This window comes from Rhyacophila brunnea, unplaced genomic scaffold (assembly GCF_057557595.1).
Source record: "Rhyacophila brunnea isolate RB1 unplaced genomic scaffold, BYU_Rbru_1.0 scaffold_6, whole genome shotgun sequence".
In the NCBI taxonomy this organism is placed as follows: Eukaryota; Metazoa; Arthropoda; class Insecta; order Trichoptera; family Rhyacophilidae; genus Rhyacophila; species Rhyacophila brunnea.
The window spans coordinates 12313139-12340553 of record NW_028233276.1 but is presented as its reverse complement, the minus strand read 5'-3'; the positions used below and the strand labels follow the sequence as shown (position 1 = coordinate 12340553).

General features: G+C 33.3%; 1 protein-coding gene across 9 annotated transcripts in view; it reads left to right on the top strand.

Annotated features, from left to right (window-relative positions):
• Positions 1 to 27415, top strand: part of Dys (Dystrophin) — a 1414635-nt gene that overhangs the window by 397719 nt on the left and 989501 nt on the right. For all 9 annotated transcript variants that reach the window (XM_085956687.1, XM_085956682.1, XM_085956685.1 and 6 more), the window contains one exon: positions 19598 to 19696. In XM_085956687.1, coding sequence (XP_085812813.1) covers positions 19598 to 19696 — 99 coding nt within the window. The remainder of the gene's footprint in view (positions 1 to 19597; positions 19697 to 27415) is intronic.

Genomic DNA, 27415 nt, shown 5'->3' with positions numbered 1-27415 from the left:
GGGGCCCATATTATGATCATATTACAATGGAGCATGGTCAATAGAGGAAAGAAGACAACAAGGTATTATGATTAAGAAGATAGTGAAGTTTTACTGGAAATAATACTTTTAAATTAAAATTTAGATGGTGACACTACCTATCTATTAAAACTGTGAATTGGACGCTGTAGTGTTGAAATTTCTTCTAATATTCACAATAAGACAAAATGCAAATATGTAAGAATCGTAAAAGCATCTAAAAGATCGTCACACACGGTAGAATACGAGATCACAAAGTCGTCATGTTCGCCGTCGGTATTACACGGCACCATATGCGGGCGCGTCTTCGCTCAGAGCACAAGGCGAGAATGTTATTATTGAATTCCTGCACGCAGTATTCCTTCCTTCTATAGGAGGAGACCGACCTTATTCCACGTCATCTGCTCGATTGGCCGTGTACTCCGTTCAAGGATTACAGTCCCGGGATTCTTTTCCCCATACAAACAATTACCGATTAGGATCCTCGATATCAGTCTCGAGTCTCGAGATGGCTGAAAGCGAATGGTGAATGTTAGGACAGAAGGATTTGATATAGAAACGAATCTAATCGATTAAAACTATCGGGGGGTGAGTGATGTTGGAATCTTACCCCTGATATTATATATTGTTCAGACGGTTGCGTTGTGTGTGGGATGTGATACAGTACGGGTCTGATTTACGGAAACACATGTGGGCGTTTAAATTGTTTTATATTTGGTATGAAGCACAATTATTACGTATTACACAGCAAGATAAAATTACAGTATATTAAACTATGTTTTGAGTGTAAAGGTTTATAATAATACTTTTGAATTTAGTCAATTTAATGAAACAGATGAGCTGCTCGGAACATACATTTTGTAAACTCTAATTGACAACTGTGATGTTTCCGTTTGCGTTATTGTCTATGCTCTATAAATGAGCATAGACAATAACATGTCAGTTGTAGAGTTGTGTAAAACCTCTACAAATCAACACACCATATTAATAATGAAATTATAATATGTAACAAAATATGAATATTGAAAGGAATAATAATAAAATAAAATCACTATATTATAATATTATGAAAATCAAGTTGAGAAGATACACAAAAGGGAAAAAAGATCATTTATTCGAGTGAGTTTTGATTGCCTGGACGGAGGTATTGAACATGTCAATTGCGGAAAGATTTGAAAGAGAATGAATCCTTGTAGAGAGTATTGAATAATGAATAGAGTAGTTGGCCTTTATAAAAACGCACGGAAGGTTGTAACCCTTTTCACCTGTCTATTGGGGACTGGAAATCGATGATTTAATTTGAAACAAAATGTCAGCTGTTTGACGTTTCAAATTTAACGTGAATAGATTATTTAACTATAGTAATAAATGTCGTGAAAACATAATGATTTCTCACTGTGTCTGGAGAGTTAAGTGTTTAAACGTTTTGTGTTATTACAAAATAATGCTCACGTATTCACGTGGCACATGGAATTTTAATGTAAGAGTAATAAAAAACTATGGAGTAGTGCGATGTGGCATGGAAAGGTGCATGCTGGGCATAACGCGGAAAGATCACATAATAAACAAGGATGACAATAACAAGGCAGATGAAATTTCCATATAATAGAGAAATTTAAACAGCGCAATGGGTTTGATATGTCGCTCGGCGGGTAGATCAAAGTTTTAAAATGGTGGAAAACATAGCAGCGAAGATCTCGGGAGTGTGAAGAGCAAAATGAGCTATCAGAAGCCCTAATTCAGCAAGGATAACGATATTGTTAAACGATTAGTATTTATTTGTATATTGTTTATGATAAAATGCCCTTTTCTTCTATATTTATGGGTATCTTGGTAATTTTATTACTGATTGGCGTTTAGGACCAATCAGGATTTTTAATATAGGTATGTTTCTTAATAAAATCTCTACTTTTTTTTTGAATTGGTTCCACAATCCTACGTAAGTTTCTTTGAAATTATGTGTGTGTATTAGGTCTATGTTGTAACATCACATTTTGAAAAATATGTGAATATGATAAATCTTGCATTTAAACCGTTGGCTAATTAATGGCTTCATATGTAGATATTTTCCCACTTGTATACGCTTTACATTCAATATCAACAAAAATGATTGAGTGATATTTATGAATCTAGGATACCGGACCGGTATGGAAAATCCCTAATAGTTTAGCGTGGCTTCGGCAGTTATCTGAAGCCATTGTTTTCTAAGATATAGTCGTGAGTTCAATGTAGATTGGTGTTTACGTAAGGTACCTATATATTATGTTATATTTATATTTATTTATTTATTTTATATTTGTTTGATCGAAAGCTTCTGTAAAATACAACATATATTATCTATATTTAGCATACAGACGAGTTGTCACAATACTTTATAGTGGTTATTTTACTTATCCGATGATCGCATAAGTAAAATTACTGTCACTTGATAACACTGGTTCAATTTTGATAATCGTATGAAAAATTTAAATTATAATTTCAAAATAATCGCATGCGATAATGTATAAAAAAATCAATCTCGAACTTTCGGACTTCGTATTGCAGGTTCATTTAAAAAGAACTTCACACTTATACTGTGACATTCCACTATTTTCAGATTCAGATAAACCCAATTAGTTAATTATACTCATGATTTATGTGCGGATATTGCCATAATAAGCATTGAATACTTTAAGGCTATACCGCAGCTGGGGCATGGTCTAAAAAGATCGTGACTAGGCGATGCGCGGATTGTGTAAATGACGCGTGCCGAACGAAATATAATTTGTCATAAAAAATAAATATGCGTCCATTTAATGTTCTGTTTATTGTTCTATTAGTAACCATAATAATATATTCATTGATATGTTTTCTTTTTCAAGTAAATGGGTAACGTTTTTTAGTCATCTTTACACGATTTAAGAATTAATACCCCCGTCGCCATCACGAAACAAATTGACGTGTTCACAGCTTGACTTACGCTCTCCGATTGCCAGCGAGTCCAAAATTTCGTCGCACCTATAGTTGAAAATTATTTGCCGTTTCACTGAAGTATGCTTTTAAGTCATACGATTTGATAGTGTATAAGTAACATTGGCTTCAATTTGACAGATCAATAAAGCATACATTTGAATACAAAATTTAGCTATAAGAACTATCTCAATTATAACTATAATCTATACTATAATCTATACTGCTGCCTGCATATAATTGAACTATAATCAATTATATGCAGGCAGCTGGAAACAATACATTGACCATTTTTTGAAAATGGATAATCACGTAAAACCCTATTTACGTAAACAAAGAAACAGTAGAACGTTAACTACCATTTTGTTTTTGATACTGCCAATAGAAGAAAAAATAATGAACTAGTTACCAATATAACCATACGTACAATCATTCGATTCGAAAATCGACTTCTATTTAGAGTCAATTGTTTTGGTTGTGAGTGAATTAAGCTACTGTTTTTAATATAAGTATACTTTATACTATTGATGTGTGTAATAAATGAAACTTGTTTTGCGGTCATGAACTAGCGTATCTAGCCTATCCAATCATCCTAAAAATGCACTCAGTAACGCCCATTATTTCGCTGTCGGAGCTCGTTCGATCTTTTGCATTCGGCTCACGGCCGATTTCGCCGCTCTTTTTGCAGGGCCGGAAAAGTGCAACGGCATTTGCAGCCGCGTCGGGAAATATGCAATAAAATGCGGCGAAATGTGACGCCAGGGCTGAAGGGGAAGCGGCGCGCGGCAGCCCAAGTGCTTGCTACATTTTATTAGTCTGAGGATAAACGGGTCTCGTGAAAAATTCTGTTTGTTTGAAACACTTTGAGGATCGGTGATTTTTTCTTGTTGTTTATTGACTATTTAATTTTTCAATATCACAATATGTAGGTAATATGTATATAGTATATTAAATCAATTATTTTTCATTGGTCGTCAATAGGGAATCCAATCCCGAGCCAAAATTCTGATCCCGGGATTTCAGGATTACAATTTGACAATCCCGGGATTGGCATTTTTTTCCATTGTTAATATAAAATTCTTATATTTACAAATAACATTGATAAAATCGGTCAAAAATAAATCTAGTATAATTTATACTATTTAAGACATTTATTGTTAATATTGTATACGTTCAATCTTGGAAATACACAAGTTTAATGGAGTATAATATTGTAATATAAATAATAATGTGAATTTAATATGAGATTGCTGTTTCTGATAGTAAAGACATAATGAATGGATTAGCGAGATTTAAAATAGTAAAGCAAATAATCATGGCGTACTTATGGCCTTTCCGCATCATAAATCTAATTAGTCAGCCAAATATGAAACTGCCGTAAAACGTATGATATCATGGTAGAATTACTTTGTTAATAGTGCAAAGCATTGTTTTTTTTCCAATCTTTCTCATTTTTAATAATTCATGTGAAAAAATAAAATGAATCGGCAACCTACACATAGGTATAAATCAAACTTCATTCAAACTCAGTTTATTTCTAATGTACTTAGTTATTTTTTATTAAAAGTATTTTTTCTGTTTTATTTTCGCTTTTATTTTATTTTCCATCAAAATTGATAAAAAAACCAATCCCGAATGTTTCGGGATTATGTTTATCAATCCCGGGATTCATAGGTATCGAAAATAGCTCGGGATCCCGGGATTGGAATCCCTAGTCCTCAATAATATCCATTAAACCAGGCAATACTATCAACAAGTAGACTGTGTTCCTATCCAGTATCAAAACTGGCAGTGGTCGACCGCTCTATTCTTTTATCATCATTCAACTTGAACAAACGTATTATATTTTTATATTATAATTTATTTTTGGTCACTCATCTTCAAACTTTGAAAAAGAGCATATTGCGCTACGGTAAATGTAAACTACCACAGAACAGATTTATAAATATAATTCAGATAGGCTATATACCAATATAGTACATTTTGAGGCAAGGTTTTGAATGTGTGAGTGTCCTACGAAAATGAACCACGCATTATAGACGTGCAATAGTATGTTACAACCTTCAATACACCAATATTAAATGAACGTCAGTACATAAACCGAGATCAGTTGTCAGTATTCGACGTATGACGTATTCTTGACACGTGTTTAAGTTTATTCCGTTTCTTCCACACTCGATATCGGTTGCCTGCTTCTCCACACCCGTTAGGTATTCAGTTTCCCATTATTTTCGAGTTCCCTAGAAACTATGTATTGCTTTTAAATATCGGGATTTACATCTTCTCTTTCTCTCATTCCTGCATCGAGTCATATGAATCAAGTGATAGAAGGCCACTCGGACTTTCGTGGTTAATTTGAAAACGACTTTCACATAAACTGGTCGAAGAAATAAACGTAGCAGTGGTCAATGATTCCCCTCAGCATTTTAATGAAATCAACTTAGGTATATTACAACTGGATCCACACACTGTTTACATTTTCATCATTCAATTTATATGGATCTATGGTGACTCGACTTACATAGTTAATAGTAGGTGTAGGTATGTAACGTTTAATTTAGGCGCCATCTTATTCCTGGTCCATTTATTTAAAAAAAATGTGTGAGCGTGTGGTGAGGACACGTGATACAAGTAAACTATATTTTACTTGTTTTCCTTGTAGTTAGTTAATAGTATTTTTTCATATTCCACAACCTGAAATATATATAATATTATGACAATTTTTTACGTCCACATCTCTGCACCACTATAGGAACTTTATACATACCACTTACCTGTTAAGTTATTCGTTAAAAATAATTTAATATTTTGTTATTAATAAAATAAATGCGATAGCACGTTTCGTAAGCCGTACCGTTTTAAACAATGTTTGTTCACCTCCTTTGTCTATAAATGTTGAATAAACTACACTGCACCAGCACAAAAGACACACGGAGATGTTCTTTGAGTATTTATGACGTTCAAACGTTCGCGGAGCTGTTTTCCTAAAATACTTTACATTTTTTTTTTTTTAAAGAGGTTGACTATTTCAAGTATACCTACATTGTATATTTACTAACTGTAAAAACACAATGGAAACAGAAATTTAATACATAATGCATCCCGGTATAATTTTATTTATTATAATGCACATTATTAATCATTCATGAAATTACGATCTATTATACGAATATGTCTTCTAAAAAATATTGTATTTCTTTGACAAGTAGTATTTTCGATTCTATTTAATAACTATTTGATTATACAACGACCACAGGACAGATTAATAAATATAATTCAGATTTGCTATATGTAGGTACTATATATATGTGTGAGAGTGATAAATTATTGTACAATTATTATTTGATTAAAACCATGATTATTTACCAAAGATGAAACTTATCATGACAAGATAAAAATAAATATAAACCATAATTAACTATTTCTTTTATTCAACGAATAATTCACAAGATTTAAGAATGTATCATTCTAATTATTGAACATACATAATTTTGAAAAACACTTTCTGAGAGAATATAATATTATATATAACCAATAGAAAAAATCTTTTTTGAAAAAAGTAAGCCACCCCGGCAGGGATTCGAACCCTGCATCTCCCGGGCTTACGCCCCATCCGCGCATCACCTCTATGCTACGCAGTGACATACTAATTACGACAAATTTTACCTGTTGGCCACTTTTAATACCCACTCATCAGCGCTCATCCAAATCAAGCAACTTTGGCAATCGATTTTTGTTTATTAAATCAAATTTATTTCAAATAAAATTTATTTATTTTACATATAATGAACATAACAAATTATAAATTCAAAGCGTTCACGACATGACATAAAATAAGTGTTAATAATTTTTAAAAATAAAAATACAGAGAAATGTGAGTTAATAATACAATAAGTAGTAAAATTAAAAATAAAATAAGAAAAGAAATAAAATAAAATAACAAAAATAACAAAATAATAAAATAAAAGTAGATGGAAGCACACAGAGTGAACTTTGATAGACCCCCTCTTAAAAACTTATAAAACAACGTCTACCAAAATTCACTCTCACGTAAGTGGACTATATCAATATCCATAGCGATTTCATTAAACATGGTTATTGCCCTCCCAATTGGCATTACTAATGGCAGGATAGTTCTGCACCGTCGGAGAACAAACAACGGATGCCCTCGATTCCTAAGGTAATTATCAGAGACACTAATCAAAGTAGATACCTATTACTTCGATTACTAACCGACGTCGTGGATTTCTTCAATATTTTTTATGTTGTAACTTACTTGAACTAATAATTTATAATTAACTATTTCTTTTATTCAACGAATAATTCACAAGATTTAAGAATGTGCCATTCTAAGTAGCTTGATTTGGAAGAGCGCTGATGATTGGGTATTAAAAGTGGCCAATAGTTAAAATGTGTCGCCATTTGTATGTCACTGCGTAGCATAGAGGTAATGCGCGGATGGGTCGTAAACCCGGGAGATGCAGGGTTCGATTCCCTGCCGGAGTGGCTTACTTTTTTCAAAAAAGATTTTTTCTATTGGTTATATTATATTCTCTCAAAAGTGTTTTTCAAAATTATGTGTGTTCAAATAAAACAATATTCAGATAAACCATGCTCGGAGTACCGGACCGCCCCCAAAATATAAAAGAACTCTGATCAGAATTTTAAGTGTTTGAGGGTATACGGAAAGTAGGCGAAAATTGAGAATGACACAAATATATAATCACATTTATCTTATCTCTTTTTTATATTCTGAGTAAATTAGTTCCCAAGACATGTAATATAATTTTTACAATGATCACAAACCGCCAATCATAAAAAAATATGTCGTATTGCCAATAAAGTATAGTGGTCATTTAATCCGCCTGGAAGTTTTTGTCGAGAAAAAATAAACGAAAGACATTGTAAAAGCTTCCAATAAGAAAAAAAAAACTTCCAATTATCTTATTTTATCTCAACGTTTTGTGTAGTATTTTGATTGAAAGCTCTGGGGATGGACCTATTCGTTAATTTGGGTACGCATTAGACTACGTTGCTCGTACTGATTCCGGCGGTAATTTCAAACTTTGTAAAAGGATATAACTATGAAATGTGTTTATATAAGTGTGGATCTATTTGCCAAAAAAAATGAATATTTCTTTTTTTTCGCTGAATAAATACGTTCTATGTTCCAGTAAAAAGGTTCGTTTATTTAGGGGTGTATGTTTTTTTTTATTTTCAACAAATAATAAATTTGATACTTCCACCAATTTCTATAGGTGGTCATCCTATGTTAATGGTATTCATATGGTTAATTAATCACTTACAATTACATGATAGTTGGATAATGTAAAGTTTCACATGCTATAGATTGTAGTTACTTACTGTTTATAAGTATATTAAATTATTATATTATTTGGGTTATCATTTACTTCATAGAAGCCAATTTAAAAAATACCTTCAATTTGATAATTTGCTTGTTTATATTAATTTGTTTTTAGTTTAATAATTTACTAGCTCACCATTGTGGTATGGAAATACATCTATTTATTACCACGTTTTTCTTGTTTGTCCAGTACACAATTTTTCTTGTTTGTCTAAGATTTATATTGGACGACTGAAGATTTTTAACTAACTTCCCGACCAGCTTCTACGTCATGTAGAAACAGAGTATACAATGTGTTAATTCAATATCTTCTTTACTAGTTTATAATTAAAAAAAAATGTTATTGCAATTGAAGTTATTGATTCTCTTGGCGAAGGGATAAAAAATAAAAAATTAACAATTGGAATGGATAACATGCGGATTTTACAACGTTTTTATAAGCTCGTATTATTTATTCGTCCGGTGGTTCTTTGTCCAGTACAAATCTTGCAATCGATTTTAACTAACTTCTCGACTAGCTAGACATTTGAAACTTTTTGAATATATCAGAACACGATGCCAATGCATTTTTTTAATACTTCTAGCCATCTTTAAGTAGAATTGAATTCATTTTCAGTTAATTCTGTTTTGTATGTTTCGGGAAAAAATTGTTAAAAGCTTAGACTATAGATACATCTAGACGCCACCCGTTGCATTGCTAAATGAAGCCGCGTGCCTTGCGTTTGGTTTGTTAGCGAGCGAACGCATTCGTCTACAAATGTTCGAGACCATTGACCATTTCGCTAGTGCTCGCCCAAAGTGCTCGCACTAGACGCTCAGAATTAAAATATAATTTTCTATTTTTTTACGTTATATAGTATTTTTAAGCGGTCAAAATGCAACCATTAGATAAAGATATCCATAATTTAAGTTATTTTAAAGAAACACTAGGTCACTGATATTAAAATATATAATAAAATACAAATAAATTATCACGAACATGTATCAACTTACTTATGAAACGTAATACCATCTTATTGCTTATCAGTACGGCTACCACATTTTAAGGCAACACACAGAACCATCTTTTCTACTTAATTAACCAAACATATTTACCACTGACTTTATGTTTAACACAAAAAATATCAATTTTAGCAACACGAGCTCGCAAGTTATCGACGCTATGTGAAGCGTTTCGCCCCGATTTGATGGCGATACTTTTGGAAACTGGCTTGTAGCTAGTAGACCTTTTATCTTACTCTAGCGCGTCTCGCAAAGATTGTAAGGGTGCCGAATACTTTCTCACTCGCACTCATGCATCGTTTTTGTTCAGGCCTTGGTTAAAAGTAAAACATTATTATTGGTTGCTAAGGGGGTCCTAGTAACTAAATTATTAATATATACGTGCGTTACTATGGAAATCGATATGAAATGTCAGAATGACATTTCAGTATTCTATATTTATTCAGTATTTCTATCAAGTACAAAAAAAGTATTTATTAATACATAGAATTGTCAAGTTTATATGATTCAACAGAAAATTAAAAAACGTGGTATTTAAAAGTTCTTTTTATCTTGTAATTATTTAATAACATGTTCTATTAATTATGTTACTACGGTTTCCACGTAGTCAGGTATTATTATTATTTTTTGTTTGTTAATTAAATGAAAACGAAATACTCTCATAAATACCCAGGTTTTGAGAAACCCACAAATATATTGTGATCTCACACAGAGCCCTCTAAGAGTGCTGGGGTGAGAGATGTTTATTTTTGTAGTCTTGATAATGGTATTACAATCGAAATAACTGTCGACTGGTAACCCAAACTGTAGATTTTAATATGTAATTAATATTATCATTTTATTTATTCTTAAAGTTTGTCTCAAAAATGCTTTAATAAATTGCCATAAGCATTGTATGCATCCAAAGTTAAAATTGACATTAAGTGTTTACATACTATGTAAATAAACCTCATATTATGCCTTTTTTATCTGTGTAATAAAGAATATTAAATTGCGGTTGTGTGTAAGATCGCCGTATTAATTTTGTTGACTAATTAAAGTTTCCATTAAGTTGCCATTGTTTCGATTATAGGTATCATGTGTGCGAGACCGTCTTGCTTTACCGGTTCAAGCAAATGGTACCTGCTCGAACGCAAACGGCCTCAGGTAGAACAGGCTCTATCTGCGATACCTACCCTCATCCGTTGTGATTCAATTTGGACTAAACGACCTGTGCCTTTGCAAAAGCAAACAGGCGAGCGACCGTTACAAATTGCCATAATTGCATAAATCAACTGAGTCGATACGTAAACCGGAAACAGTTGCGTTTATTTGGCAACTGGGCGGAAACACAATAAGCAAAGTAGGGAAGCCACAGCTCAATAACTTACTCAACTCAAATTGTAAATACCCGTAATTTTACTCTATATTTTCGTCTGATACAACTGGTTCCCAATTTTTTATATGGTACACACCCCTAGGAGATTAGAGTTGACTGGTGTTCGCACCCCCTACAAATTTAATATCGTATATTAAAGGCAGACCAATTCAACTTCTTTGTGTCGTGTAGTTAAGAACTGAGATAAAATTAATCTCTAAATAAAACACGGTTGTTGTCGGTTTGCAGGAAGCCAGCGGCAAACAAATTTTGAAAATAGCCGATATTCTGGATTATCTATTAGGTTAGGTTAGGTTTTCATTCTTGAATTCTTGAATTTGGACATCATCGGCTATGAATATTGTGCGCGGTTCCCGCTTGGCTTCCTGTAAACCGACTTATACATAAAACACTTACAAAAAGCGTAAAAAATACAACGGAAATGCAGTAGAAAATATGTAGGTATGTATGTAATTAAATTAGAAATACAGAACAACACGTAATGTTTTATAGTAGTTGGTCATATCTTTCCGATAAGAAAACTCATGGCGAACTTTGCTAAAAATGTAATACGTAGATGTAACCCAGTAATATATATATCTTTGCCATTACGAATTTGAATCATAAATGGCTTCATAATTACTCTAAATTTAATTTTAATGTCCTTGTATTTGTCAATGATCAAAATTATTTTATTTAATATATACTTTAATTTAACATAATATATGTATCAGTGTAGGTAAACGAGGACGTTGGATTGGAATAACACTTTTTAATGAATATATTTTTTAATGAGATTTACTCGTGTCAGTATATTATGTATCAGTAGGTTAATCGGTAAAGCTCGTCGCCTGGATTGCAACGGATGTGGTTTCAAGTCCCATTATTTTCTGGGTTTTTTTCTGATTATATTATAGAAGCGAAGACACGCCATTAATAATGCACATTACATTTTGTTAGTCATACTTATTTGTTTTTTTATTGAACTAAGGCTACAATTTACAGCTGATGGTGTTTTTTAGTTTTTAAAAATCAATTAAACACTGCCTAACCAAGCCATAATAGTTTTTGTATATTTTTGGCGATAAGACAAAATTGTGCACACTTTTTCATTCATACTTATTTGTTTTCGTTGGATTAAGAATACATATAACACATATTGTTGGTTATTTTTTTAAATTTATTAAGCGCTGCCTAAACCAAACTATAATAGATAAAAAAATATTATTATTTCTATAAAATATCCAAAGTTATGTATGATTTAATTGCATATATTTTTAGATAGACGAGTATTTTTTGACTAGTATCTATTATGGCTTGGTTTCGCTGGGTTTGATAGAATTTTAAAAACTAACTGACACCATCGGTCAATAATTGCAGTCTTGTTTCAATGAAAACAAATACATATGACTGACAAAGTTAAATGTGCACTATTTATGGCGGATCTTAACAGCCTACCTCCACCCTTCGCCACTGTTATATTTAACTAGTAGGTATTCTTCATTGAAAATAAAGGTCCTAGGCATTTCCAAGTTAAGATTCTAATTAAACCACTGATAAAAGTTGGCCATGTGGATATTATCAATATACCTACTACGAGTAATATTAAATTTAACGGAACACTAAATAGATGCAGTAAATTGTTGTAAACTGATTATGATGGTTGATTTAACCAATTATAGAATGAATCGATGTGATTATACCTTTGTTTAAATGTGTGTCCTTCGATTCATTTTATTTTGGATGTCAATTTATCGAAACTAGCATTTCGATCTACGGTCTACGGCGTAGCACAAAAGCGTAGCGGCGTAGAGTAGAGTGCGGTGAAATGGGAAAATTCAATAAGCCAGTCGACATCGCTGAGCAGCGGATCGAATTGGCAAACAGTTTACCACAGGATTTCTTTGAATGTTGAACAATTTGTGTATTTTACACATGGAATGTTTCCAAAGGTAAATAGTTATTTTGTTGATACGTACGTACTTCTAAAGTAACTTATGCAGTTGCCTATACGTGCAACCTATATATATTATATATACGTGGTACAATTACTATATTATTGATTTATTATAGTGAATTTAATTTTTCTAAGTGCATCTATTCCGTTGTAATCAAATTGCTAGTATTGGTAGCTGGCGCAATAGGTGTAATTTCGTTTGTACCCAATAACATTCACCAAATTCACTCAGGTATTAGACTAAAACCGACTTCTAATGGTCTTATAATAAGCCTGTGACTTGTACAAATGTTATGTTTTATTAATGTAATTTTATAAATGTCTTAAACTAAGTATAATGTTCCAACTAACCTTGTAGCTCAATGCTTTACCAGTGAGCCATTTCCGGGGAAGACACACCAACACTTGGCACTAGGGGAGGACGACTAGTTAAATTAATCTACCCTGGATATTTTAAACTGTACGCTGTATTTAAATCATCATATTATGTGAAATATAAACCGTTTTCGAGCAAACTTTTCGTTTATTGGACATTAACGTCACCTACTATTAAAAACTACTTATATGACCCGGACAGAGATACTTTGGATATAAGACCCTTGAGATGAATTTCGGGAACTAACTAACAAAATGGCGTTTAGTGATGTGTTCTAACGAGGAGGTATATTCACTTACCAGCCTACGGTTACCGTCAAGTACCGAGTTGCGAAGCTGAGGAGTGGAAGTCATGGCCACTTTTGGATCTGGTACCATGACTTTTCGTGTATACTATTGTCTCGGGTAGGTCAATCACGAAATAAACTGCGTCTCTCATAATATCTTATTCGATAAATGTCACAGCACCTGGTCTAATAAAGCACAGAATAAATTAATAAGACATATACGTCAAGCCAGTCGCCATCGACTAATAATTTGAAGCGAGAATTGGTTTATGACTTATTGACTGTCAAGCCATAAAACCACAGAAATATCCTCAAATATTAACAATGTTAAATTCGCGTTTTATTAACGTAATAAACTTAATCTAAACAATACCGGGCGGCTCTTGTGGTGCAGTGGGTAAGGCGCTGGCCTTCCACCCGAGAGTTCTGGGTTCGATTCCCGGTCATGACAAAATTTTATCAAAGCCTGGGTGTTTGTGATTGTTCAAAATTACTAACAACCACCTTGTACGAAAAAGCAAGGACATGGTTATTAATAATTCTAAAAAAAAAAGTCTTAACAATACCGACGTAACTATTGAAAGTTGTATTTTGTTTAACATACTTTTCCATATTTATGTTCCATACAGCCTCACCCAGAAAGCAAACCACCATTTTTCCATTCTTTTGGTATAAGTTACAGCAAAAAATTAGAGATTGACATACGTGAAAGGAGTAGGAAACGTTTTTTTTTTTATCTAGCAGTGAATTGGTTTTCGTCTAATGATCGCGTCGAAGTGATGGAGCACGCTGATTACTCAGTTGTGCTGATGAAAATACCACCAAATTACAGGCTGGAAATTATAATTAAAATCCATACAGGGGATGGCCGAGGCATACATGGGATTATAGAGAAAATGCCAAAAAAATTAATCATTTTACTTTCTCATTGTGTTGTAAAATTCTTCGTCTTATTAGTAAATAAATATGTAAGTCATTTTGTAATGTTTATTGTTTATATTAACGGCCCACGAGCGCCACGTTGGTCAAAATGGAGGTTTTATGGTATTTTCAGAGCATAAGCCTGGACATTCCTTAAACGTTGTAGAAAAACTTTTTTTTTTGTTGGTTACTTTCTTATTCTTACTGTCAAAATACTACCTTATTCTTAGGTAAATCAATCATTATTCGTAGGATGTTTTATCACATTTGAATGGTCAAAGACATAGCTTATAATCAGTATCTTTAGAATTATCTTCAAATGTGTTAATCGTGCCGATTTTTTAAATAATAAAATGCCTAATTCTTGTCAAATTTGGGATCACAGTGATTATAAATATAATTTTTTATCGTAAATATTTCACTATATAATGTTTAACATTTTTACTAATTTAACAACAACTTTACTAATGGTTTAATAAATGCTTTTAAAAATTATTGAACCTAAAGAATCTTAACACCACTGCGTGTGTAAATGTACTGAAATATGAATATATTCTAAAACATTAGATCGAGAGGTTTAAAAGAATACTATTTTATGTAATAAAAATACTTTATGCAGTCATCAAATGTTTAAGATAAATATAAAGGATAATAAGGCTTCAAAATTATATGTAAATAGATTATCTACAACGCTTAAGGAATGTCCAGGCTTATGCTCTGAAAATACCATAATATCTCCATTTTGACCTACGTGGGGCAAGTTGACCCTTCAGTAAAAGAATTTTGTTCAGTTCCACAATACCTATGTGGCGTGTGCAGAGAATATGTTTACGCTAAAACATTTACATCGTGTGTTCGTTTTTATTTTTATTCACAGAAATCTATTCAATATTGTTGGCTAGCCAAACCAAAAGTGTAGTTGTTAGTAAGCCAACAAAAGTAATTTGTTTCTCCACAATACAACCTGCCGGTGTACCTCGCCCCGCGTGCAGTTGAAATTTTTATTTTTGACCGAGCACTGTTTTGCGAATAATTTTGTTTGTTATTTTTCTCTGCTTTCATATTGCCAACTTAATGTACATAATATATTATATTTGTTTATTTTCATGAAAATTTCTATTCATTTTTTCAATAAACATCGATTTTAAAGTTTTTTTTAAAATACAGCATGAATTCGACAGTGTTCGTCTTTTATTGTTTATTTTATTTACGATTTATATTTATAAGTAACATCATCTACATATTTTAAAAAAATGTAGGAAAAACGAACTGTTATAGTGCTTAAATAAAAATAAAAACAGTAGGTATTCGTATTAAGTAATGATTCCCTTTTTTTCAACACATTTGTCTTAATAATAGCTTATAGAATAACCTCCGCCTGTCCAATCAATAAAATATCATAGAACAGAATAGTAAATAGAATTCCGATAGGCTATATTCAATACACTACACTTTGACCCAGGATTTTGAATGTGAGAGTGTTCTACGAAAATGAACCACGCATTATGGACGTGCAATAGTGTGTGTAATACACCAATATTAAATGAGCGTCAATGCATAAACCCAGAGCAGTTGTCAGTATTCGATGTATGACGTATTCTTGACACGTGTTTAAGTTTATCCCGTATTCTTGCGTACTCAAGATCAGTTACCTGCTACTCCTTACCCGTTAAGTTTTCCAGTTTCCATTATTTCTGAGTTCCCTGGAAAATACCAATATATTGTGAACTACGTAATTCGTCTCTGTTCTGGCAGAACACACTAACTGGAGAATACTAGTTTTGAGTAATTTGACTTTGAAGTTGTTAAAATGTTTGAAATGGTCTATCATGTGAGTTTATTAAGTAATCGTAAAAAGGATGACTTTAAAATAAAGACTGTTTATGTATTAAGAAGGTTTTCAGACGGTAAAGTTTGAATTAAGGAACATTTTGGTATAACTAACTCAATATGTCATTTTTTCGAATTAGTGTCTTCTGCCAGAACAGTGACGGTATGTAAATGTATGATTTAAAAAAAAAACTGTCATATTGTGCTAATATATAATATATATAATATTCCGTATCAGTTTAATAATAATTGGTGGAATATTAATTATTTAATACTAACCTGTAACGTAGTAATAAACAGGAAGAATGATAATTGAATTCAACATGAAACCATACATAAAAGAAATACAATCACAACCCGTTATTAATTCTCCCCTAGCTAGAAATCCTGAATCAATTAAGATTATTTTTATACGGTTTCAATCATTATTTGAAATCGACCTTTCACAACACAGTGTGTAGGGACAGAAATAAAAATGCATCATTTGGATTTTTAATGAATGCACAGAAGCCATTGGGTGTCCGATTTGAATCGTTTGGCTTTCACTAAATTGTAACCCGCATTATTGTCAAATGGATTTATTGACGTTGATTGAACAGAGTTCACTGCTTTAATGAAAAGGGCTTTCTTTTTATTATTAGTCAATCAAAACATTTAATATTTATCGGTTATTTACATGGTCCCTATGGAATTCTTCATATACAATAAACAATTATAAGGCCAGTGGTCACTTATGGCTGTGAGACTTGGTGCTTAACTCAAAACGAGGAAAACAAATTAGCTGTCTTCGAGCGCAAAATACTCCGCAAAATCTTTGGACCTACGTTGGAAAATGGGAACTACAGAATAAAAATGAACCACGAGTTGGAAGAGCTGATTGAACAGCAAACAATCATAAGATACTGTAAGTCCCAAAGACTACGATGGGCGGGACATGTGGAGAGAATGCCTGAAGTTAGAGCGCCAAGGATCGTAACAAAGTGGCTACCCCAACGGAAGAGACCCAGAGGCCGTCCAAGAAGGAGATGGGCTGACGCCGTAGAAGTGGACTGGCTTCATATAGTACCGGTAACTGGAGAAGTGTGGCGAGAGACCGGAGTGATTGGAGAGCGGTTGTGGAGGAAGCCAAATCCCACCCCGGGATGTAGCGCCTTGGAAGAAGAAGAAGAAGATGGAATTCTTCATAAAATAATCATTATACTATACCCATAAACTTTAATATTTTTATTATGATTTTCGCCCTGTGATTATTGAAAATTATGTTTTTAGATTATAAAATATCCATGTGATAATCAAGTCAAGTCTCGTAGTATCATAGAAATCACAAACAGAATTATCATTTTCGCTATAGAATATAAAATGGTCTGACTAATTATAATACACGTCATATCATATAGGAATATAATTTTGGTAAACAGTATGACGTATATGTTATATCATGATATTCATAATAAATTAGATTTATATATTTTGAGTATATCTATAACGTGGTATTCGAATTTATTTTCCAGAATATCTTTAGATTATGTAATCATTTGACGACGGTTGATTAAAAAACTCCCTTTGTTAAACCCCTTGTAGGGGGGGGGGGGATTAATAATTTACATCTTTTGTTCGAAAAATCTTTATTGTCATTACAGGAAGTGAACATAATCGATGTCGACCAATGGTGTTGCATTATTTAATTTATTCGCAGCAATCTGTAAAAGGACTTTTCCCCTCGTCGACTAATTTATATTTCAGGCCCCGGGGTACTGACAATAAGGGGGACCTGTGTTATAGGACCTTTAACTCTATGGTAAATCCAGGGTCGCCTTCGGCTGATGCCTACGAAGATGGCAACTAATTATATATGAAATGTCGCTGAGTTAACGGAAGATTTCGGAGCAGTATTTTTGTAAAACGTATTATATTATTAAATTTTCCGATGCTTTTGGTTTAACGTGTTCGAGATATGTAAAGATTTTAGATCAGTGTAAATGCGCCTTTTAATGCTGACACTTGTTAAATATTTAGACGACGTGCTTACGACGCGTTGTGTGCTTGGTTATTTCCTGCACATGAGGTTACGTCTTATCAACATGACAGATTAAATAATAACACGAAAGCCAAGTCAGTGGAGCTCGGGCCCTGTCAGCATTATTTCGACAATGTAAGAATTAGCAAGCCATTTAACTATCGCATAATCGTCCCATCTATAATCAGAAAACTCTTCACGCGTGACATTCTTCAATGGAGTTCGACTGCCTCGGTCTTCGTCATCGAAACGCTCGAAGTTGCAATAATACAGAGGTCAGCAGATTTTCCAATAACAAACTATATCACAACGACTCTCGTAATTTACCGAATATTCATGTAAGTATATTAACAGCGAGTCGTAGTTGATGAGTTAGTCTTAGTATTAACTTTAATCTTAGTTTGATCAGTAATATTCGTGTCAGTCAGATCTTAGTCTCCGCATCGTTCCGCAAAGCATCTAATCTACCGAGCCTCGGACCAGTAACATAACTCTTGTACTGACTGTTTACGCTGCAATAAAACTCGCTCCTCCATTCATTGGAGCAACCGCCAATCATGATTTTCATTTCTACTCCGGGTCACTCCGTAAGGGATCTCGTCCCTCTACAACTGGACCTGCCAGACTAATATTGAATGCGAGCTGTGTTTACACGTGAAACTTAAATGCACATTATGGTAAATACGTCAATATTCGAATTAACATGTTACAAAGTTTATCTCATATTATTTCCCCCAGAAGGTAACGCACTTCCCATTCGTGTCCGCAAACTTGTATGTATGCAGTTTGCTGTATCACACTTAACCGTGAAATGTTGTTTCGGAAATATTTGGCCGTATTGACAAAATTCATGTCTAAATAAAACACGGTTCGTGTTGGTTTACATTTTACAGGAAGTCAGCAGCAAACGATTTTTGAAAATAGCTGATATGTTAGGTTAGGTTTTCATTCTTGAATTTTGCCAAAATCACAAATGAAAATTGAATTAATGTTCATATTGAATCTAATAAAATTGGAGACCGTATAATAAGTATACGGCCATCTCTTTCCGATAGAAAGCTCACGGCGAACTGTGCCACGGTGAAATGTTTTACGTACAATTTACATGTAACCCTTCCCATTATTTTGTGATCCCTAGTAATATTATTTGAGTTTTATTTTAAGTTTAATTTAAGTATGCCGTAAAATTGTTTTTACCTACATTATCATAACACATATATTATACTGTGATTGCAAACACATTAAAAGTAATTCAATTGCTAGACATAGGATGCTGGACAATGAACCATTGTTTTCTTGGATAAGAAAACATTTGGTATTTCGCCACGATTATTCCCTTTCGGTAACATAATATTGTGTTTTGTTTTCACAAGCAAGCTTTTACAATATGGCTTGTCGGATACCTAGACGTAGATGTCCTACGACAGACTGACAGCTAGCTGTAGACGTCTATGTTATTTTATTTTTAAATACTATTTTTTCTAGATTTAGATTGAAGCATTGTGTTTTTTTGTTGCAGATACTCGATTGGTTAACCATCGAAGAAGACATGCTGCGTCAACAGTGCGTTCCAGTTGGAGACGTTGATGAGATTCTCCAACTCATCGAAAAGCAAAAGGTAAGAATATATTGCACGATAACTAATACATTGAGTTATATTTTTCCAAGTTTTATCATTTTTTGAAGTTATGAAACACGTTACGAAAGTGCGAGACAGTATGAAGTTAGCTGCGAATCAGTCAGCTGTACAAACGCACGTTTGATAGTAGAATTGTTCCGTTGCCTAGGCAATGAGTTTATTATTATCGGCCATTTGCAATTCCTTACGTAAACAAACGATTAAACGTCAGAGTGACAGTTGTTATTTTAACAATAAAACGACGAGAAATAATTATTTAATTTAGTAATATAAGTTAAAGTGTATAGAAATAAATCAACGGCGCTCCAATAAGCGGCCCTTTTTCTTGAGTGTGTAATTTAACAAGATAATTAAGAGCTAGTCGAAGAATCTTGGTTATCACAAGTTTTTGTTTTGTTACACAAAAGAAGTATAATTTCTAACGTGCGTACTATATAAGTACACGCATCGATTTTTTTAAACACAGGTAAGATTTTCATCTTGCAATTGAACCGGCGTTTACCTGATAGAATTGTCAATTGTTATAAAAAATAATACTATCGACAGACGATGGCCGAGCACTGTCGGCTTACAATGTCGTGAGTCCCGGTTCCGATAAATTCGCATGTTGGTTTTTAATGTGTGTTTGGATCCACATCATGGAGCCAATAATTTGAGCTTAGCTTACATCCATTTCTCGTAAAAACAAACGCTTGTTAATATAACCTCCACTCGAACAGGAAACTCACGACCAGGCCTGCGATTTCGACATGACGTAATTGTGACATAAGCCAATACACGCTCGAGGCAAGCCGCCCAACGCACACGGCTCACCATAGATATTATTATGCTGAAACACCTATTTGTGTATCGGGACAATGGATAACGCCAGTATTTGAGTAGCGTTAATTTCTCGAATGCTATTATCACTCCGGTAGTACGTCACAATGATGTCATATGACGTCATGTCGACCGGGTGACTTCAACTCGCAAGTTATAACATAAGTTATAACAGTTTTTTCGATATGATGACTGTACCATGACATAATCATATACCTACGTACATAATCATGGTACGAGTTCATTTATCTACGCAACACTAAGAATATTTGCGCGCACAGTTTTGACAACACCTCTTAAGGGAGGGTGGGGGTGGTAATATAATGTGATGACGAAAGGAATAGTTAAGGTTATAGAAAATGTAACGTCACTAAATCGACAAAATATAACTCTTATTTTTTATATTTATCTGAGAATCAAATATTCCGGTAGGACGTTTTGCTGAAATCAGAAATTTTAAACCTATTTATTTTTTAAGAATGTAAGGGGGGGGATAATTAAAAAAAACTTGCCGTAATTTAAACATGGGGATAAAAGATTTTGTCTCAAAAATGCAGAAAATTAGGTGACGTCGTTTATGGATGAACCCTTCGTGAATGTAACTAACATGAACTAGTTACCAGATGAAAATGTAATTGCATTTTTTAAATTTATTCAAGCAATTGCAATAATGTATTATTTTATTTTTAATATTACTATAATATTATAATTATATTATAAATTATATAACGATTTGAACATAACAATTTTATAAACATGTTTCATTTATTTGGTGGACTTACTTATTTGGTGGGATACCACCATCTCTTGATGCAAAGTGCAAACATTTTCCTATTCATATTCGAGCTTTCGTGGCTCAGAAGTTTACTGTTTTGCCGATAGCAGGAATTTCGTTACCGACAGCGCCGAAAAAGGAAATAGGGCGTAGAATTAGTTGCGGAAAACGCTGCTAGATAGCGCCGCGGCTCTTTCGAAGAATGCATTATTCTCTCATCTGTTTTACATAAAAATATTATTACCGCCCAGCCGATGTTTTAATTATGTAGTGATTATACGTTTTTGGGGAAACTTTTTTTTAATGCCTAATGAAAAAAGTTTGGACGTAGCAGTTTAATTTGCATATTTTATGAACGGGCTGATTAATTCTCTTTGTATTTCGCGGGCTTTTAGTATTCCTCGGAATATTACGACAAAAATTATTATAATATTCTATTTTTGTTCTTTTTAATTATTGTAGCTTCTTATTATATATTATACAGTCTAATTTTAGGCAAATTTTACACGACTATATAATATATTTTTATTATTTTATACAAATTCATTATGGCATCCATTTATATATTTTCAGATGGTAATACAGCATTCTTTTAATAGAATCAAGAGCGACATCGTGAACATGTTGAGTAGGCTTTGACGAGGATTCTTACACGCAGGTGTTTTATACTTGATTCGGTGACATTTTGTGCCGTAAATCTTATCATATATTTTTTTATAATGTATCCGTATTTTTTTGTGTTTTCGCCAATTGTGTTATTATTTACATGGCTTAGTTAAATCAATTTTAATACTGAGTTATGAGGATGCTTGATGGTAATTGATTTGAAATTTGTGTAGAATTTTATAGAATATTTTACTGTATGATCGTTTCACCTTTTCTGATTATAGGCACTCTAAGCCTGGTGGGTGGATTACAAGCAATATATTTTTCAATTAATATCAAATAATATTAACGATTAATAGTTACTTAATTACTATAAAGTTATTTTAATAATTACTTAATTTTTATCTAGGTATCCTACCTACAATATTCACTCTTTTGTAGATCGATCTGTTTTGGATAAGAATAGCAGCATTTTTAAAATGCAGTATTCTTCTGCGCGACAAGATCATCCAGTTATCACGGTTACCCGTTTCTCTCAAGACAGTGAAGGTTGTCCCAGCTAAGCCTCTACGCCTGGTCGCTCCAGCGCGTTAATTCCTCTCATAACCTCCATTTTTCTCCAGATTCTCCTTTCCTCGATGGGACCGCGGTTTTTTTATAATTAAAAATTAGCCTATTATATTATTTTTAACACTTAGGGCTTGAGGCTCAATGACAGTAATATAATGATACAATTTAATAAAAACCCTTAATTGTATAAAATCACATAGTAAATACGAGGGTGGGTCAATAATTCCTTAGAAAAAAGCATTAAAACAGTTTTTATTTTTGTATTTTTTTTTATTTCTCAACATAATCTCCTTGGAGCTCAATACACTTGGTTAGACGTTTCTCAATTTTTTTTAAACCGTCAGAAAAATAAGTTTTCGGAAGGTCCTCAAAATAAGCATTTGTCCGATCGATAACTTCTTCATTTGAAAAAAAACGTTGTCCACTTAGCCATTTTTTTAAGTTTGGGAAAAGGAAAAAGTCACTGTGGGCTAAATCTGGCGAATACGGTGGGTGGTCGACCAATTCGAACTTCAATTCTTCAATTTTAGCCATTGATCGTAAACATGTGTGAACACGGGCATTGTCCTGATGAAAGAGGATTTTTTTCCTGTTTAAATGAGGCCGTTTTTCTTCAATTTTGTTTTTTAGCTGGTCCAATAAAGATGCATAATAATCCCCTGTTATTGTTTTTCCTTTTTCCAAATAGTCAACGAAAATAATTCCACGTGCATCCCAAAATACAGTAGCCATAACCTTACCAGCTGATTTTACGGTTTTCGCCTTCTTTGGACATGGTTCGCCTTTCGCAATCCACTGCTTTGACTGTTCTTTCGTCTCGGGAGTATAGTGGTGTATCCATGTTTCATCTACAGTCACAAAGCGACGAAAAAATTCATCCGGATTGCGTTGCATGAGCGACAACAGGGCTTTAGAGGCCACCACCCTATTGCGTTTATTGTCGACTGTGAGCAAACGCGGCACCCATCTTGCAGAAATTTTTTTTATGCCCAATTTGTCATGTAAAATAGAAATGACGCTACCTTTTGAGATCCCTGTAACCTCAATTATCTCACTCAACTTTAATCTTCGGTCACTTAACACCATATCGTGGATTTTATTGATCATTTCTGGTGTAGTCACCTCTACAGGACATCCTGAGCGTGGTTCATCCTTTGTTGATGTACGACCACGTTTAAATTCATTTAACCAGTTATAAATAGTTGCAAGTGAAGGAGCAGATATGCCGTGAACTAAATCCAACTCATTTTTTATTTCCTTTGCTGTTAACCCTTTTATATTAAAATGTTTAATAACAGCTCTAAACTCAATTTTCTCAATTTTCCATTTTTCCATTTTCCACAAGCAATTTTTTTTTTTAATGTACGAGAAACACACAACAACCCGACCAATCTGGTTGAAACTTCGCAGCATACTGAATCGGTAGTGCCGCTGCATGAAAACAAACCGCTTACAGTACTAGTCGCGCCACCTGTCGGCTTTTCTAAGGACTTATTGACCCACCCTCGTATATTACGATCACACCTGAAGTTGAACCCCGACATCCGGTAGAGAAACATTTCTCATACACACTGGAGTACGAAGGCCTTTTCAAATTGAGTCGTATTTTTTTAAACCCCGTCACATTAGCATTCAAATGCATTTTTAATAGGGCGAAGAAAACACATTAAAAATAATCATAAAATATTTTTTTTACACTACACTTAACAGTCTTTACACCATACATAATTTTAGAGTTTTATAGAATATTTTTATCGATTATGGTTTGGCGAGGAAATGCTTAATCGATTTAAAAAAAAAAAACTAACTAACACCATCTGTAATATGACGTATTCTTCATGCGAAAACAAAATAAGTATGTATGACGGAAAAAGTGTGATCCAAACCACAATCGATAAAAATTATTAAAAAATATAGATAAATAATTACAAGATAAAAAGAACTTTTTATATACAACGTTTCTCAATTTTCTGTTGAATCATAATATAAACTTGACTTGACTAGCTTAAACGATCAAAAAAAATTGTACTTGATAGAAATAATACTGAGATGTCATATTGATTTCCATAGTAACGCACGTATATATTAATATTAATCATTTAGTTGCTAGGACCCACTTAGCAACCAATAATAGTTTTAATTTTTACGGATTTCTTCCGAAATAACTTTTCGTACAAAACAGAATTAACTGAAAATGAAACCAATTCTACTTAAAGATGGCTAAAAAAATATAAAAAATGCATTGGCATTGTGTTATGATATATTATAAAAGTTTCAAATGTCTAGCTAGTCGGGAAGCTAGTTAAAAATCGATTGCAAAATTTGTAGCGGCTAAAGAACCACCGGACAAATAAGAATACGAGCAAGAAAAACATTGTTATAAAAAATATATATATAAAAATGTGATATGATTTAATGGCATAATTTTAGATATTTTACAAATAAACGAATATTTTTTTACTATTATCTACCATGGCTTGTTGAATTAGGTAGGGTGTAATTAAATTTTAAAAACTAACAAACTATATACACACATATTCGTGTTTTAATTTATTCTCCCTATGGTGACACCTCGTCTTTTATTGTATACACGAAACTACAAAATACCATTTAAATAGCGTACGTGTACTTCTAAAACAATTTGATATTTCCTGGATTTACAGGTCATTAAATTTATTCATTACCAACATATTTCATTATAACTAAAGACTATCGTTGCGAGATGAGGGTAGACTGGGCAGAGTTCCCCGTCATTGAACCGGTACATTCTAGAAAGGTAAACCAAATATAGGAAAGGTTAAGGGTACATAACTATCCGTATAATAATATAAAGATCGACCGGTTTTCCTTGACTTGACAAATGACCGGGGCAAAACACTTTCTTCGTAGAATCTTTAATTCTTTTTTTTTTAATCTCATAGTAATTAATACGTGCCGATTATACCGAATTATAATTATCGTATACATTCTAATTATAGCTATTTTTGACGATTATTTTGAGTGGACTGTATTTGAGTTGGAGTTTTGTGGAAAATAGGGGACGCAGAAAAGTAGTCCAGGCAGTAACCTTTTTGATGGATGAACAGCTAGTTTTTTTTTGGATACCGGGTCACGCACTTTGTGGGCACACAGTGGGTACACTTGTATTTATTATTGTTATGTTTATTACTCTCACGACGAGTCACCCTGTACTTCTGTTAATTGTTAATGAGATTGTGATTGAATTAAACTGTTGGCGCGGTGGCCGTCGAATTGTAACTGAATAATTAGTAGAAGTGCTTGGGACACACAAATGATTTTGAACGTTTGGTAGGAGTTTTGTAACAATATTGGCGCAAACAATAAGTACTTAAAAAATCACTAACCCGGACAGTCAAAATATGTTAGTTCGAATTCAATACGGTCCATCATTTTTCTACGATTTTTTTTCTAATGCCTGAGGTTTTCTTTGTGTCATACATATAATTTAATTACTTATTTGTTTTAGTGTCAAGTAATATGTCCTCTTCTTTGTGGTTTTTTGATTTTGTATAGTATTTCCTCGCTTCTTTGTTGTCACCATCATGAACTGAGGATCGCGGAATTGTCCAGTTCTGTAGCCGTTAGCGTATGGTATAGGTTTTACAGTAAATTCCCTAGATCCTTGTTACCTGGCACACTTTTTCCATTAGTCGTTGTGGTTATCTAGGTGTCGGTGAATGTTTGTCCGAAGAATCGCATAATATGGTACAGACAAAGGCATGATAATCGCAGTATAGAGATGCGTTGATTCTGTTTTTCTTCCGGGTCATCCCAGCAACATCCTCAGCATCACATTCGGAGATACGAGGGTGGGTCAATAATTCCTTAGAAAAAAGCATTAAAACAGTTTTTATTTTTGTATTTTTTTTTTTTATTTCTCAACATAATCTCCTTGGAGCTCAATACACTTGGTTAGACGTTTCTCAATTTTTTTTAAACCGTCAGAAAAATAAGTTTTCGGAAGGTCCTCAAAATAAGCATTTGTCCGATCGATGACTTCTTCATTTGAAAAAAAACGTGGTCCACTTAGCCATTTTTTTAAGTTTGGGAAAAGGAAAAAGTCACTGGGGGCTAAATCTGGCGAATACGGTGGGTGGTCGACCAATTCGAACTTCAATTCTTCAATTTTAGCCATTGATCGTAAACATGTGTGAACACGGGCATTGTCCTGATGAAAGAGGATTTTTTTTCCTGTTTAAATGAGGCCGTTTTTCTTCAATTTTGTTTTTTAGCTGGTCCAATAAAGATGCATAATAATCCCCTGTTATTGTTTTTCCTTTTTAAAATAGTCAACGAAAATAATTTCACGTGCATCCCAAAATACAGTAGCCATAACCTTACCAGCTGATTTTACGGTTTTCGCCTTCTTTGGACATGGTTTGCCTTCGCAATCCACTGCTTTGACTGTTCTTTCATCTCGGGAGTATAGTGGTGTATCCATGTTTCATCCACAGTCACAAAGCGACGAAAAAATTCATCCGGATTGCGTTGCATGAGCGACAACAGGGCTTTAGAGGCCACCACCCTATTGCGTTTATTGTCGACTGTGAGCAAACGCGGCACCCATCTTGCAGAAATATTTTTCATGTCCAATTTGTCATGTAAAATAGAAATGACGCTACCTTTTGAGATCCCTGTAACCTCAATTATCTCACTCAACTTTAATCTTCGGTCACTTAACACCATATCGTGGATTTTATTGATCATTTCTGGTGTAGTCACCTCTACAGGACGTCCTGAGCGTGGTTCATCCTTTGTTGATGTACGACCACGTTTAAATTCATTTAACCAGTTATAAATAGTTGCAAGTGAAGGAGCAGATATGCCGTGAACTAAATCCAACTCATTTTTTATTTCCTTTGCTGTTAACACTTTTATATTAAAATGTTTAATAACAGCTCTAAACT